Below are 17,374 nucleotides of genomic sequence, written 5' to 3'. Positions count from 1 at the left end.
TAAAACAGCTACACATGAGTTGTCAATCAAACCCTCCCTTCTGCTAAAGTTCTCAATGACAGCTGCTGCCCAGCACTGACAGGCAGGATGGGTGGTATAACAGTCCATCCCTACAGTATCACTCTCAGATCCAGAACAGAATGCCATCCTTTCGGAGTATGAAACCTTTGCACTTATTAACAACAATTCCCCTCTTGGCTAAGGCCAGAAGTTTGGGTAGGCATCACTCTAACGCGGGGTGCTGGGAATGTGAATACTTCCCCTCCGCACTGTCTCACAGATGTGGCTGTTGGGGCACAGGAGGGACAACAAAGAGCCAGGTATGCAAATCACCTTCTACAAAAGCTTTCACAGTTTCCAGTGCCATCTTCCAGCATAACACACATTTTGTGTCCCAGGCACACTGGCAGGTGCCCCAGAAGTCAGCAGGTCTCCCGTCCCCAGATGCAGAGCCCCCAGGGCAGCGCTCAGGCCCTCACTCCTTCCCCTCCCCTGCAGCACTGCCGGGCTCTGCCGCAGCCGCTGAGCGAGGATGCGGCAGAGCTGAGCAGTTTCCATGGTCTCCATGGTTTCACTTCTCTTCAGAAACAGATCAGTTCTCATCATCTTTGTTTGAACAAGTCTCTCAGCTTAACTCTGAGCTATGGTACAACGTGTGCCGCGCTGACCAGTGCTACTGCATACAAAGGAAACAGCACAGGGAAGGACTGAGTGGAGTGAGAAATTTCTGTCATCAGTAAAATGGTAGGACAGAGAACACAGTGCAGGGAATAAAAGAAAATCCACAAACTGCTGTGGTTTTTTTCTGGCACTGAAAATTCCTTCCTCAACAGTGACTGGCAACTAATTCAGCCATCCTGTACTTTAAAACACTCTCATTGGATGGGCAGAAGGATAATTATTTACTTGCTCTGTACAATTGTCATTATTCTATGTTGTTTTGAGGTTAAAATGGTTACAAAATTCAGTGTATGCAGAGCTGCAAATATTTCATCTATACTGGCTGCTTTAATCTCAACTTGCATTCAGACATTTATGTTTCTCCTGAGTTATGCCCCACGGCCTTACCCAGCAGTGTTGTTATCCTGACCTACTGGAAGGCAGCAGTCGACATAACTCTTTACACAAGAGACTATGCCACTATTTGATTTTTACATAGAAATTTTACCATACTATAGTTGGACATTTTTACAAATGTTATCTTTTTCGGAGGGGTAGATTTTAAATGGCCTCATCTTGCAGAAAAAAAAAAAAGACAGAAATACATACTCTGTTTCCATTTCTTAAAAAAATGCCCACAGAAATGCTTTTACATTGAATGGAGCCCTAAATCCTATGCTTTCAGTGCTGATGAACCCCCCAACCTGTTATGCAGCCTGACCAATGTTATTTTTGACAAGTAAGGAGAAGAGTGAAGGAACCAAACATCTCAAAACCACATCAGAAGGACACAGTGAACCTGTGCTTCTCTGGTCTGTTTGACCATTACACTTGTCCTTCACAGCAGTAACTGGGATTGTTGCTGCCCCACAAGAACATCACAACAAAAAAGCCTGGACACAGGCTGTTTTAAATATGTTCTCCCAATTGCAATAGTATCAGATGGTAGTAATTTTGGACCAGATTTTGATCCCCTTATTCATGCTGGCAGTCACCTCCACAAATAGATCCACTGACTCAGTAATGATTGTCAGTGTGAGTAAAAGGATCACAGTCCTTTACCCCACTTTAATATTCAGGCCGTACCAGGAGCAAAAAAACGTATTTAATTTTGCACAAATCTATTATTTCTCAAAGACTCAGCAAAAGCATTCACCTCCTGACAGGCAACCACATGCATCTGTACACCATGAGAACGTCCCCTTTACCAACACACTGTCCGGGCTGTAACTAAAATAGTGAATACCACAAGGAAAACGTGCCACATGCCCTGTGTGCTGACTCCAACGTTCAAACACTCTCTAATAAGGCCAGAACCACAGCCAGCTTTCAAACATCAGTCTGTGGGCATCCAGAGAGTAAAAGTAAAAAGGAACTTAGGTGTTCAGTTGGAAAGATTCAGAGCTATGTCAGCCAAAAAACAAAGACACAAGTCACCAGAGATTTAAATGTGGAATATAAGTCTGCTGCCATGAATTCACTCATTTATGAGCAATTTTATGCCACAGAAAGTAAACAACACAGCTTTCCACCAGAAAATTCTGTTTATGTGGTATCCTGAAAAAGCCAAACCAATTTATATTTAACAGCAGAGGATGGCTATGGGGAGATTCTGTGACTCAAGACTTGAACAAACTCTGAGATGGGCTGTCTTAGCTAATATACTATCAGTTAATTAATATTTGTAGATTAGCCCCGTGGTTCAGGTTCTGCATCTTTCTCAGGAAGGAGTCAGCCAAAGAGCAACAGTGAGGGAAAGAGCTCAAGGGAATGAGCTTGAGAAACAGGTAGTGAAAGGACCAAGGAAAGTAATGTCTCTTTTTAGAGGGTACCTGTAGCACTAAAGAATAGTTGGGAAACTAAAGGATGGAGATAAGAAAGCACCTTTGTCAACCCAAGGGAGAAAAAACCCCACAAGTCGAGCCCTTGAACAGTATGAAATTGGCTCAAAAAATATAATAGCTTTGAAAGTACTTTTATTTGCTCTGGGTTTGAGTCTTTAGGAAGCCATCACTTCACATTTTCAAGCTCACCTCTACCACCTGGAGGTCAGAAATTTCATTAAAAAATATAGGTGAAGATGCTTCTGCAATCATTTGACTTCAGCCGTTAGCCCTTCAAGAAGATCCCTATAATGCTGAGGGTAAGAGTGTGATTAAAAGGCAAGATTCTGTCTGATCTAAGGAGAGATGTGTCTTCAGCCTGCAGTCCAGGCACAAAAAAAGATAATTACTACCTTATTAGTAGTAGTATTATTAAGAGAAAAGCTGCTTGTCTCCTTGCAGCAATTCTTGCATGGTCTGAGGGCTGGGAGCCAAAGGCAGTCACAGCCCAGGGGCAGCACTTCAGGGCCCCGAACTCTTGCTTTGCTTGTCTCTTTGCCTTCATGGTGCCTTTCTACAACTTACTTTGAACAGGTTCTTAGTGTGTTGGGCAGCCCCCAGCCCCTTCCCGGGGGGAGCAGGTTTGCACCCCGGGTGCCCATTCCAGCAGGTTCCTGGCGCCATCTCATGGCCACAGACGTGGCTGGATTTGGGAAGAGCAGAGTGGTGGGTACACAGCTCCTGTGCTGATCACTGCAGGGGAGGAGGTCCATCTTCCTCACACCGTGTGCTCTTGGTCCAGTGCTCTTATAACAAGCTAAATGGTTCTAAAGAGACCATTATCTTGTCCATGATGGTGCCTTTTAGCAGACCAGACATTCTTCAGAATTCATATGTGTGAACAAAAGGACCAAATGCCAACTCTGCAGGCACGTGTTTGTCTCTTTCGACCTTCCTTTCTACAGAAGAGAAGTGCAAGTGTGGTGGGCTGGAGGAGCTCAATGCCCTGCAGCAGAGCCCTAGTCTGGGTGTCCCTCAGGCTGTGGCTGCAGGACAGCTGGCCCTGTACCCCACCAATCCAGACACACTGTTCAACACTGTCTGTTTAACACCAATTGAAAAATAAATCTGATTACTCTTTCCCTGAGTGCCTCGTGTCCTATAAAAGCACACCTCCTAAAAGACACCTGGTCTGGCTCTGAGGAGCAGGAGGAGATGGAGTGTCCCCTCCTGGTCCTGAAAGAGAACTGCACTACTGACGAAAGCTCAATGAAATGCTGAAGATTCTCGTGTGAAATGCTGATTCTGCAGCAGAAATGCCCAAGGTAAAAATATGGATCAGGATGTGAATCCTTTGCAACTTAGTGCTTTCATCTCAAGCTGCCCATAAAACCATCTCCCCATGTCTCTTTTATCCATACTATTAAAACTCCCCCTTTCCCATAATGTTAAAAGCACCCAACCCCTAGTTACAGACTGATTGTTCAAGGGTGAGGCCAAGGCCGAGTGCTGGGGTTGCAGAAGTCAGAGCAGAGCCCTTCCCCACATGGGTATGACAATGGTGACTGGGAGTATTTCTGCGGGTTGGTGCTGGCAGGAAGGACACAGACTGTTGATGATATTTCAGCACAGAGGCCAAAATATCTGCAATCCTGAAAACCCTGAGAAGCACCACGATGTTCTAGCAGGCTGGACTCAACCTCCCCATGGTTAAAAACATGTCACATACGGAAAGAAGAGCTATATGAATGTCACCAGCCACAAAGCCAACATCCTATGTGACTTTTTAGCCACTTAGTCTGTGACTGACCTAACTCAGTAAGGATTTTATCCTTGCATGGAGAACATGCCTGAAGTTCACTGCTGTCACTGCTACAGATACGGGAAACACAGCAGGCCCTCCCAAACCTCTTGTAACCTCAGACAGATTTTACTAACAGTTTTCTCACTCAAATGAGTGAGACATGAAGTGTCAGAGTTCACAGAATGTGGGCTACACATGCACTATGTGCTCACCACACTCCCCAGCCCCAGCCTCTTGACAGTCTGTGGGTGAGGGGCTGAGAGGGCACAGCCGGGCAGTGTCTCCTTGTGCCACTCTCTGGCTCAAGCCAGTGGCTTCTTCATAGGGAATGGGATAGGCTCAGGGAACACTATCCTCCTGATCCCCTGAGCCACCTATCAAAGTCTTTATAAAGCAAAGAGCCACAAAACATACACTGCACTGCAGAGAGACATGGGGAAAGGAAGCTCTGGGAGGAGTCTTTAGTGGGAGACAACAGCAACTCCCCAGAGGCTGTGCTTTGTGAGAAAGGGCTGAGGCTGAGCACGCAGCTGGGTGCTGAGGCACCTCAGCAGTGTCAGATGAGAGCCTGTGCTGGCTGGCCTCCTCTCACACCTGGGGATTCATGTCACTCAGCTCCTGTGACAGCCCAGCCTGGCTGCTCGGCCACGTGGCAGAGCCTTGGCATGGGAACTGCACAAGGACTGGTTCTGAGCTGGAGCTGTGAGTGCTGGAGCAGGGAGGCTTGTGCTGCTTCAAAGGCTCAGAAATAGCAGGGGTTGTTAAAGGTGGCTGACAATTAACCACTTGCCATACCAATCCCCCTGCTCAGCAGCCTTCCTTTCTGTTCTTGTGGTCACAGCAAAATAATATTGATAAGAACACTCAACTGATACAAACACACAAGGAGATTGTATGAAGCTGCTCTAGAACAGACTGTATATCCTCTCCTTGGAAGGTCAGAGCTCGGGGCAGGATCTGCCCTGAAACTTGCAGTGTGCAGAGCCTGTAATGTGCACATGAACCCTCCTGAATTCCGAAGAACACAGTGGGACTGCACAAATTTTAAACAACTGGGAAAGGGTAAGCAGGCTCCCCCTGCCAGTGAGCCAACATGCATTATGCAAACAGTTTGATTCTGCTCTCACATCAATTTTACATCATTCCAGATCATGTTTTTCAGTAGCTCCTCTCAGCTGACATCAGTGCAAGTGTTGGAACAAAAATAATGCTTATAGTACCTTTTCTCATTCAGTCATATCTCTAGAGAAAAATTTGTACCAGGGCAGGGACCAGGCCCATGTTTCTGTTCTGGACACATTCTGAGCACTGAAATGCAACCCAAGAAGATGGTACATGGTATGCACAGGTCAGCCTGGCTCCAAAGCCCCCCGGGAGCCAACTGCATGGGAAGTGAATGACATTAACAGAAGATTACCCCTTCACTGGTTTTCTGCAAATCTGAAGAAGTGTTTCTTGTGTCATTGCCTGCGTCCCCAGCATCAGAGCTGCTCTTATTTTCTTCCTCTTTGCAGTCCTTATCATCTTCATCTCCAGGAGATTTCCGTGACTGCTTGGAGGATTTCTAAAATGATCAACAACAAAGTTAAAATTAAAAACTTACCTTCAGACATAGAAAGACACTTCTGAACTGTATGTGAAATGCTGTCTGATCATGCAGTTCCCTGTTCAAGGTGAATACTGGGGAAGATAAGCAGGGTGAAAAGCATTTTTCAGGTGAAGTAGCTGGAGTTACTGCCATCAATAAAGTAAAAGGAGAAATTCTGTGTGTTCAGCACAGGTTGGCAGCTCAATTGACTGAAAGACAGACACAGTAATAGGAGCTGGGTATTAGTGTTGGGTCACCTGTAGGTTTTGTTAGTTAATGAAACAGATGGTGCCAGCCTGACAAAAGTTTTGATTAAACACAGAGATGTAAAATGAGAATAACATTAGCAGAGCTGCTTTCCATACTTTTTTTAGTGTTGTCAGCTTTAATATATTAACATTAAAGCCATGTGGAGCCAATACATCTTTTCTGCTCCCTTTATATTATGCAATTCTACAGTACAAAAGGATAAATTGTGGCATTAAGCCACCATTTTCCTAATCCTCTGTTTGCCCAGAGTCTTCTGGAAAGAAGATGGTAGACCAGACCTGAATTTCTAATGTAAAACACACAAAGGGGGTGAAATTACTTAATACATTTTGTTCAGTGAATGAACCACAAAAATTCACGCTCTCCCCCAAATTGAGCCTGGATCAGATTGTTTGCTTGATTCTTCTCATTTTAATTAGTTTTCACTTTCAGAAAAGAATAACACGAGCCACACTTCCACAATTTTTTAAGTCAAGTACAGACCTGGAGGCACACACAGAACCAGAGGAAGTAACTATAACGTTGCTCCCTTTCACCCAGGTGACATGTAAGAAGTCTGTCTGAACCCAAAGGTGTCACTACTCAGGTGAATACCTTCACGAGCCGTTGTGAGGCAGACACGCACTCGTAGCTTCCTGACCTACGTTGTTATTTGGACACTAACTGTGCTGGCAAGTACTACAATGCAGGTCTCTTACCTACAAATTGAGCACCTTACTCCCTGCTCCCTCCTTCCCGTTCTGTATCCTGTACTGATGTATTTTACACTCAGCTACAAGAGGATCAGTTTAGCACATCTGACCCTACCAGATCTTTCAGCAGCTGGGGTGCTCACACTGGAGATGGGAGAAAGAAGCTTGAATTTTCCTAGACAGGAACTAGATCTGAACTCATGACTCCCAGAGGGCACACTCCTAAGGCTTTTTTTTTCTTTGTGGGGAAAGACCTATCTAAGATGTCTAAACCTACCAATCCATCTTTGCATGGGCTTTCTTTCCAGCCCTTCTGAACTCTTTCCCATACTTTCACCTCCTCAGAGTGTGGGCATTAGAACAGGGCAGAGTATTTAAACTGCTCTCTCACCTAGGTTGTCTACAAAAGCAAGAGCATTTTGCCCATTGGAACACCACTGTTATGGTACTGGAATCAAAAGGCTGAAGTAGAACAAATTGCCATGAGGTGGACAGTAGTACAACTATATGTATATATGTTACATGGGTAACAATAGGAATACTCAGAAGATAACCTTTGAAGTGTAGGATTTTTTCCGTTTTGAGCCGGCTTTTTCATTCTTTCTTTTTCCTTTTCCATCCTCTTCTACCCGATCACCTTCCTCCTCACTGCTGGCATCTGCTGTATTTCCACCTTCTCCTTCAGTTTCTGATGAGCTCTGTTGCTGAATTGCCTTTAAAATAACAATAACAATTACAATAATAACATAAACAACAAAAATATCGCTAAAATCTATTACTTAATTTTTGTTCTGTATGGAAGATAGAAATACTGGAAATGGACAGTTTAAACTTCAATCAGTACAGTCTGGAAGAGCTCAGGTTATTCTTGCAATTATCAAGAAAATGGGCTGCAAAGGCAATTTTCTCAGCCACCACTTGAACACAGTTATCAGATGCAGATTCTGGGATAGCATGTTCTGAAGGGTTTACACGGAAACACAAGATCCGATAACAAAAATCTGTTTGCTGGAGAACTAAGGGCTGCTCAGAGGAGAGATCTGGCATGTTTAACTTTGGGCAAAACTATGGAAACTTTTAGACTTTGTCTGCAATAGGAGAGACTTACTCAGGAGAGAAGATGTTTGTTACATCCCCTAAAGGGCAAGATCTTTGTGCTTTGAAAAAGCAAACACTGACCAGAAAGCTGAGCACTCTCTGACAGTCCATCTTCCACAGACTATTCACTAGATTTTTTTTCAAATACCCAAGTGTATGCAAAACATCTGTAGGGCTGAAAATATGAAACAGGAACTGAGAGGGGCAGCAGCTTTTCTGCAGGTGGTCTGTATCTCTGGCTTGTAAGGTTTTGTGATAATAATGTAATAGGTGTTTGCCTTCTTTTGGAGGTGATTTCTGCCTTCAAAGTACCACATTTTTTTAATGAGAAAAGTTCTTTGGTTTTATACAGCCCACCAACTACTCTTCTCCCCCTCCAGCTTCACTGGCTTTCTGCTCTGGACACCCAACAGGGAGAGCTGTTGTACAGCAGCAACTGTCTCCTAACAGCAGCTTAACCCTCCACCTCCTCACTCCTCAGCTTTGGCAGCTGTGTCCTACGTGTTATACATTACCAATGTAAAAATCAAAAGTGCAGTGACCTTAAGGTCTGTGTAAAATACACCAAGCCTGATACAAAAATAAACAACAGAAAGAAGAAGTCAGAAATTATTCATGTTTATACTGGAGTAAATAAAACCTTTTGTTTTTAATTCAACTAAATCTGCTGCAGAATTTTCCACTTCACCAGCCCAGAATATCACAGAAAGCAAAGGGCTCTGCAGTATGATTAAAGTTCCATTTGTCACAGCATGTGAGACCGTAGTTGTCCTTACATTACATGATTACCAAAGCTGTAAAACTTTCTTGCTCCACCAAAACCAGGACCTTCCACATCTCTCATACAATGTTCACGCTGACAAGAAGTCTTCAAAGAGGAAAACAAGAAAGATAAGGAGGAGTAGATGTGAAAGTCATTTACCTGATATCCAGTAAACTTTACTCCAGGGTTGTTTTCTATTTCCCACAGGCCTTCATTAAATCCTTTTCGCTTGTTCGACTTCCCAAACTTATCTTTATATTCTTTGTATGGGAAAAGGTCTTTGGGGCCCAGGAACGCACTGCATTTTAACAAAGGTAACATTCAGAAAAGGATTGAAAACCCTCCTCTTCAAAAAAATCAAAATATTAACAGTGCAAATGTTTTCTCCATTCTTCTGCTCATTCCATAATTACTTTTCCAGTTTTATGTATTTGTTTGTCTGTTTAATTATTTATTTATTTATCACACTGTCTTTGAGCTACTGCTGTGAGTCTGATTTAATGGATTGGCTCACCATCTTGATGTTTGCTGTAGCAAAATCATCTCTAGAAACAACTAAAACATGTCTCCTTTATTATACTAACTACTGCTGGGAACTGGCACTTGAACAGTTTATGAAAGGGATTATATGACATAATTGCCTGCGATAGCAAAGGACCAAACTTCCAATCTTAGTGTTACAAATCCACAAAGGCCTAAAAATGCCACGTGAGCAGTTAAAGCATGTAAGGTGTGCCTAGGATCCACGGGCCAAAATTTATCCCTGGTACTCCAAAACAGAAAAAGCAGTGGCATTTATTATTATCTATACTGCCAGTAAGCCTGGGATCTTCTTTTCTGGAATAAGCCCCCCACATACTAAATCCTGTGAAAACACAATAAAAATGTTCTTTTCCAAAAATCTTATGATTTCCTATAAGACAAAAAACAATGGATGAATATAGACAGATGAGTAATAGAAGGAAACAATGAGACACACAGGGTGCTTGTGGCCAAATAGTTTTTTAGACAGCACAGCAAAGGAGGGATTTTGTGCTCTGCTGCTGCCTAAGTCAGCTATGCACTGGGCCAACTAATTTCAGGCAAAGGCACCACAATGCAGGGAAAAATAACTACCAAGGAAAAAAAAAAAAGCAAAGTGATGATTTATCCTGCTTTTTCTACATATGTTACAGTAAAATTCTAACTTCTTCTATAAAACTGAAGAAAGCATGACTTTCTTTTTGTTGGATATCTGCATCTACTGTATTCTGTATCACGGTATTGAGGTGGGTAATCACAAGTTAAATTAAAACAGTGATGGCAAAAAGACCCCTTTATTCCCACGTGGAAGATTCTGTGTCATCAATGACTGGAGCTGAGCAAGTCCCAGTGTCCTTCACTATAATCACTGTCCTACTTTCCTGATGATCTTTGCAATTAACATTAACTCTCTGGTCTCCATTACCACGGGATTGCAGAGCTCCACCACCTACAACACATTTATTGTTGTAGCCTCACCACAAAGTTGGGAAGTTGCCCTTTTTTGCAGATGGACTTCTGAGGTACGGGGATTTGCCCAAGGTCAAACTCAAACTGAGATCAGAGTACAGAGGAAAAACCAGCTACCTTCAGTCTCAGTCTAATATCTTATTCACAGGGTCATATTTCTCCTTGCTGTAAACATTATTTCTGATTAATGCCTGATTTATGCCCAGCATTTATGAATGTGTAAAGTTCCACTCACTTAAATCATCCCACTGGCCAAGAAGTTTGCCAGTGCAGAGCCAACTGGTTGCTAAAGGCATCAGATGACAAGTCCCTGAGGAAAGAACTTTCTTCTAACTCCACATGAGCATGGGATCCACACTTATTTGGCTCATTGAGAAATATCTCAATTTTATAACTACAAAGCCAAGAATACATTTCTACCTGAAAGCCAAACAGTGATTTCCAAACTACAGTAGAGCAAGGGATCTGAATAAATTATCTATGTTTTTTCTAATACTAGGAGATGTCTCCTTGTTGTCAAAAATACATACAAACTGTTCTAACACAAATAACAAAGGAAAACTGTATGAAACTTACCATGAGCTACCTTAATTTAGCTCAAAAGTAATGTATGGAAATGTTTCCACTGCCTTTTATGTACAGTAAACACTGAAAAACTGTCTACATCTTTGTTTCAAATACATTCATTGCCACTGGGAGAGTATAAGTTTCCACTGCTCTGCTATAAAACTAAGGAGCTGCAATCTACAGTACATTTTTAACAGTTAGGTTTTTTAAATTATTAAGGTAGTAACTACAAACTGCTTTTCTGCTTCAGAACAAAAGTGGTCAGAATTTTTCTCTTAAAATGTTTCTCAAGAATGATGTTTCCATTCAAAAAATAATTACATTTTGGTTTCCGATTTGAAAGCATCATAAGTTTATTTGAACTGCATTCTTTTCAGATTATTTTGTGACAGTAGTAGTAGACCACAATATATCAAAATATCAATTTGTTACATTTCAGCAATAGGAAGAAATATTTTAAGTAAAGAGAGGCTATTATGAGCTTTATTAAGTAGAAACGGTCTTTAAAGATCTTTTTAAATAAAATGTGATCTATGAGATATGGGGCTTATAATGTTCTGGAAATATTAAAATTCAAAAATAAACAGTGAATTTTTAACACAGTTTCAAGCCTCTCAAACTAAAATATCAGAACTTCTTTTTTTCCAGTTTTAAAGGAATTCTAGAAAAAATGTTCCCTGCAGATGGGGAAGGAAAAGTTTTAAAATTAAAGTATTCCATGCAAAATGGAAACTGTGATAATTTTTTTACCTACCTCAGATATAGTGTAGACACATGTACATTATAATCTTGAAACTCTGTACTTTGTAGCAATTACTACAAGACCTAACTTACCTCCTGTGTTCTGATTCCTTTTGTTCCCTATGAGCTCAGCCAGCTCAGTTCTTCTATCACTCCTGTGAGCTCCATCCTACAATATCCCCAGCACAAGCCTCCCAGGAATGCACATATTTTAAAGCTCTGTGAGGACTGTGTAAGACTCCAGGGTCTGCTTTCTTTCATATCACAAACCACCAAGCGAGTTCTCACACAGGACACGAACTCAAACATGTCCAAATACAACAGCTTGATTTCTGGTATCATGGACATCCAAGTAAAAAACTTTTGTCCCTGGCTTTGAGCTCAGACGACCCTTTAATAAATTCATGCCACTACATTTCTTTACAGGCAATACAGGCTTTTATGCCTACACCATGGTACGCCACACAGGCAGCAGCATTCCCATCTACTTTCAGGTTTCACTTCCATTTAACACAAATGTGTTGGGCTCAGAGGACCTATTTCTAGGCTCCCAATGGCTTCTGGCAGAATTTGTTCCAATAAAATCAGTAGAGATGATGTTATCTGCAGCGGAAGAAGACATTTTCAAAGGAAAAGATCATGTTCATTCACTTACGTTTCATGAGTCCCAAAAAAGAAGATGGGGTATTTATTTGCTGGAGGTTTCACAGCTCCTTCAGGGAGTTCATCAATCTGTAAGACAGGAAGCAGTGGAAAAAGGATTATTCCCAAAAGTGATGTCCTTCATCCAAGAATCCCTACCAAGCCATGGAAGTGCTGGCCCAGGTATCCTGCAGCCCTGGGAGGTCCCACTGCGTGCTGGGGTGAGGAAGGGGAGACAGCTGCTGGTTTTTCAGGCAGACAGGTCAGACAAAGTCAGCATATGACTGAAACACTACAGGGAGACAACAGAAGACCCAGGAGAAGGCACAAAGTTTTAAAGATTTCATGGGCATTATAATACACGAGGGCAATAAAACCAAGTCTGCTTAATTTCAGTGTTAACTTCAGATGCTGCCTCATCAAAGGCACTGAAGCTCAGAGGGTAATCCTGCCTGTCTCACACAGCCACCTCAATAACTTCTGCAACAAATGGAGAACAGATGGTATCTCTGAGACTCTGCAGCTGGAAAACTGGACAATCTCTCAGTGGTTCTTCCCTGTGATGATGGTGGCACAGAGTGTAAAATGCATAATGCATGCCAGGGAGTTGGGCCAGGGACTCTTCTCGCCCTGCAGCATCCTGATAACTGTTTTTGGTCACTGTGCCCCTCTGTACTCTATCTCTTCTTTCACATTTTATCCCTGGCCTCATATTTCTCAAGATACAGCTGCAGAGAAGTGAAGAGAAGGATGGTGAGGGTGTTCTCCTGAGATATAGCTGGTATTAGGACAAACTCCTCAGGCTGAGCAGTGCCCTGACACCTTCTCCTGATGTCTGAGTGAGAGTGTCGGTTGTGAGGCAGGAGGTGAGGCCCAAGACTTATTCTTGTCCATATCTAATGTTGCAGTCCTCTGAAACAGAAATAAGAGAGTCCAGGTGCCTACCCACATAAACCAGAAACGCAGCACAGTTTTAAGTAAGATCTAAGAGCCTGCCTCCTCAGAAATGGCACTTCTGAGCATATGTGGGTGTATGAAACTAAGTGTCCCGAGAACTCCCTGGCTAAAAGAGATCCTAATGAATCTAGATATCCATAGGGCAGCACCAGTGAGCAGGTGAATGGTTTGCTGCCTGGTATAAGGCAACTCAGTCTCAAAATAAGCATATCAAATCCTGCCAAATGTCACTGCAACTGAGAGCAAAGTACTGACATAACAATGCTATACAAAATCTGCTCCTCAGCAGCGCACAGGGATGGAACCTGCATGTTTTCACTCAAGAGGCCAGGCCCACATGTGCTTTCCTTCTCTTTTGTTGCTGAAGGACCCCAAACACTGATGTCTTGTTGATTAATAAGCAACAGATTGTTTTCAAAGGATGTTCTCTTTCACTGTAAAGCATCTGCTGGCTACGTAGCTCTCAAAGGAGTATGAGCTTTCACAAGAATTCAAATCCTTTTGGTCTTTCTGCAAGGACACTCCTTGGGGATGGAGAAACGAGAGCCACATGTGGAACTGGACTCCTTTCTGCAAAAGAGATCGATGCCTATCTTTTAGGTCTATGTGGGACATTCTCTGAAGCCTCAACAAAATCAGAGGATCTAAGAGCACTTCCAAACCATTCCCCGTCTCTTTCCTGTGGCACAGCTCAGGGGTGTGGATGGTGGAGCTCTGGCACACTGGGCAATGTGTCACCAAGCACTCACTGCCTGGCACAGTCTGCAGGAGACAGCCTGTGATGGTCAGAGGTGTCACATGCCTTGTGGGCACAGCAGTTACCCAACTTCTTCTACCTAGCAAAGCTAATCAATTGATAAATAAAAAGAGAATCTATTATTTAAATGCACATTGAAGGAAGATACCTCTTGGTGGAAGATGAATGCATGCATTCACTTTTAGCTCAGCTGTGTTTAAGAAGGAACTGAAACAACATGACAGGCTTTTTGGTGTCCTCTTCATCATCCGGACTACATGGAGGAAAGACTGTCAAAGATACTATTTTAGAGCTCAACATTTTCTGACATTAGCTAGTTGTCTTTTAAGTAAGTGCCCATAATGCTGCTATTTGCTCACTGTTTCATGATTTACATACAGGTATCAGACTATAAGAGTGATAAAAAGACCGCAGGGGAAAAACACCAACATGTCCCACTCTGCAAAACATTTCATGCCTCCTGAAAGATGGAAGTATCTACGTGTCAGACCAAAAAAGGCTGTGCTGGCAGTTTACCAAGTAGAGGGGTAACACACCTCTAGTGTCTGGATGCCATAGCCATCCTCCTCTTTATTACAACAAGAAGATATCCAGATACCAGATCCCAGAAAAATGTGGACTCCTTTGACTGAGATGAACAATGTCTGCTGGGACTTGAGTGCAAATCTCATTTGGCCACGTGAAAAACGGTGCCAGCTCTGGGCTGAATTACAGAGCAGCACAGTCCAGTTACTGCCTCAGCCCTTTCAGAATTTCTCATGAAATAAAGTGAACAGCTGTAAATGATCAGTAAAGGGGAGGAATGAAGACATGCTTAGTAGGGAATGCTGATCAGAAGGGAATGGGGATCTTACATCACACAACGTGCTATGCTCCAGAGCAGTGAGGATCTTCTCCTAAGTGATATCCCAAGTGGAGTTAAGCCTCCTGTCTTATTCCCAGCACTTAATACTAAGGAGCAGCACCAAATCAACAAAGGACAGCACACACATCTGTCACGTAGCTCACCTTCTCGGCATATTTCTTTATTCATCCAAGTATCCCCCCTGACTACGTCTCATCACAGGAAACCATAAAAAAGCTTTCCATAGCTTTTGAGAGTTGGCATACACATACAAATACATGCGGTATAAATCTGCACTAAACAGCTCAAGGATAAACTGTTACTGCTCCCACTCTAACATTTCACTTTCCAGCTGAGGTCAAGATTTTTCCTGCCTTCACTGATGCTGTTGTGAGCTGCCCAGCTCTCAAGCTTAAGTCGCTAGTACTGTGACAAGGTTGGATATGGAGCAATGGTATTATCTTAGGACCATTTAGCTCTGTGGCAAAAACTCCAGGGAATTTAGTGAAGGATGAGACCCTCTCTGCCATTAGGAAAGATCTCTTTCCTTTTTACCTGTTTCAGGCAAATCCCTGCATTAGAGACTGAGAGGAGAGCTCTGTACAGTCCACCCATTCCCAGAGAAGCCACCTTAGCCCTCTGTGAATGTGAAGTCCCTAAGTGCTTGTTTAGCTGCAGAACAACCCCAGCACTCCAAGATGATTGCTGCTGCTTTGTTGTAGCAGAAAGCAAGCAGTACAAGCAACCATACTGCAGCCTCTTGGTGCTGCACTCAGTCACAATTTATTCCCATTCTACAAGATGTTTTGGTTAAATATGCTGCAGATTTGGATCCAATATTTTCCCCCATATCAGCAAGATCAAAGACAGACAGAGAGAAGGAGGAGGGAGAGAGAAAGAGAGCGAGCGCATGAGCACAAGAGCAAGGAAAGCATCGCTGCTTCAAACCAGGAACAAAAGAGAGAAGTGCACCCATACTAGGACACAGTGTTGCAGTCACAGAAACCTCACTAATGACTAAAGCATCTGTCTATCAGAGATCAGACTGCGGCTGCATTTTGCTCCTGGAAGGAAACAAACAGATTCTAAAGTACCCGTTATAACCTGCAATCAAACAGGAGCTCCCTCCCCTCCTGAACCAGAGCAGACAGTGGGCTGGAGCTGCCACAGAAATCAGCGAGAGCAGCGCATGGCGTGCAAATCTGATACGTGCATCAGCCACACCACGGGCAGCCGCTTCAATTATGGCTAAAATTAAAGCAGGTGGTTTCAGATTTCGAGTTTTATCCCCTTAGCTCCCGTTGCTGTCATCTGCTTAGTGAATAACAATTGCTTTCTTTTTGCACAACCTCAGCAGAGCTGCACTGCCCAGCATTTGTTTGCCAACCAAGCAGCAGCTTTAAAGATGTAACTGTGGTTTTGTTTTGTTGGTTTTTTTTGGTTTTTTTTTTTTTTCAGTAAACAAATGCCAGGCTTCTAGGGTCAAGAACACAGAACAGAAAATTCACTGGACCTCTCAAGTCAGAGCAGGGCTTTACCAAACAGTGTTGCTAGGGTCTACCAGCATGCAAGCAAGAAATCCTTCAGGATCCTTACATCACAGCTTACAGGCTAGGATGTATATGCAGCCCGAATATTTTGCTCTCGGTGGTGCTGAGTAATTGCTGACTTCTCAGGGAGTATTTCCCGCTGGCTGTCACGGGCTGGGTTTGGCAGCACTCACATTGCACCGCTCCCTTCCCGGTTGCCGTGAGGTTAGGGACCCTGGGGAGAGAGGCGCTGGCTGGGTGGGCTGGACTGGCGCTGCAGAGCCATAGCCCAGCGAGAAGGACGACAACAGTGACTCCCAGAAGCACAAATCATCCCCGTGCCTGCCTGTGGGATAACGTGGCATATTCCTGACAGGCGGAGGAGCTCCCTGGGAGGGCTGGTGCAGAAACAGAGGAAGCTGCACCCCCTCCCGGGTGTTCTGCTCTGCAGAGCTCTACATTCCCTGCAAAATGGGAAACATGTCTCTCTGAGACACGGAGAAACCGGCAGGGCTTTGTCTCTGCTGTTCTGGGCACAGCAGCTTTCTGGGGAGGTTGATGTTACTGCAGCAGCGGAGGAAGGGGCAGCTCTGCCCGCCAAGCCAGAAGGGCATTCCAGATGTGTCTCCTTCCACTTGAAGGGGCAGCAGGTGTCATGTTGAATGGCATCACAAAATCTCTGTGCTGTGGATAAGCTGCTGTTCAGGAGCAGGAATGCCAGGCTGTAAGGGCGGCTTTCAGACCAGACTCTGTTCTGTTACGTTCCAACAGAATTTTACACTGAAATAAAAAGGGTATTATGCAGAAATACCGATCAGGTCCCCATGTACAGAAAAGAAAAACTTTACATCAGCATGCAGAGATGCTTATGTGGGCACAGAAACCGCAAGAACAAGTCCTTTTATTTTGCAAAAAGAGGGAATTAAAGCTGCAGAGCAGTAATCACTGATGGTTTTGACATACTGTAAATGCCTTTGATTGGCAAAAGCACACAGAGGCATTGCCGAGATCAGTATCTCCCACTGAAATCCCTGGAGTCACTGCACAGCAGTTGAGCAAAGGCCTATAGTATTTTTGCTGGAAAGAGGTTCAAGTTGCTTATTATTGCCCAACACACGCAAGCAGCTTGATCTTTTGCAGTTAGCTTA

The 17,374-nt window shown here is 43.5% G+C and overlaps 1 protein-coding gene across 1 annotated transcript in view; it reads right to left on the bottom strand.

Moving 5' to 3' along the window:
* The window catches only part of HDGFL3 (HDGF like 3), a 51,970-nt gene that overhangs the window by 17,086 nt on the left and 17,510 nt on the right, over positions 1 to 17,374 (bottom strand). Inside the window, exons 2-5 of the mRNA XM_027715808.2 lie at positions 12,153 to 12,229; positions 8,858 to 8,996; positions 7,392 to 7,550; positions 5,705 to 5,851 (exon numbers count right to left, since the gene is read on the bottom strand). Coding sequence (XP_027571609.1) covers positions 5,705 to 5,851; positions 7,392 to 7,550; positions 8,858 to 8,996; positions 12,153 to 12,229 — 522 coding nt within the window. The remainder of the gene's footprint in view (positions 1 to 5,704; positions 5,852 to 7,391; positions 7,551 to 8,857; positions 8,997 to 12,152; positions 12,230 to 17,374) is intronic.

The sequence above is a fragment of the Pipra filicauda genome, unplaced genomic scaffold, assembly GCF_003945595.2.
Source record: "Pipra filicauda isolate LSUMZ 115617 unplaced genomic scaffold, ASM394559v2 scaffold7_size6619720_pilon, whole genome shotgun sequence".
NCBI lineage: Eukaryota > Metazoa > Chordata > Aves > Passeriformes > Pipridae > Pipra > Pipra filicauda.
Note: the sequence above shows the minus strand (reverse complement) of the source record. Positions and strands in the feature narration are given on the sequence as shown.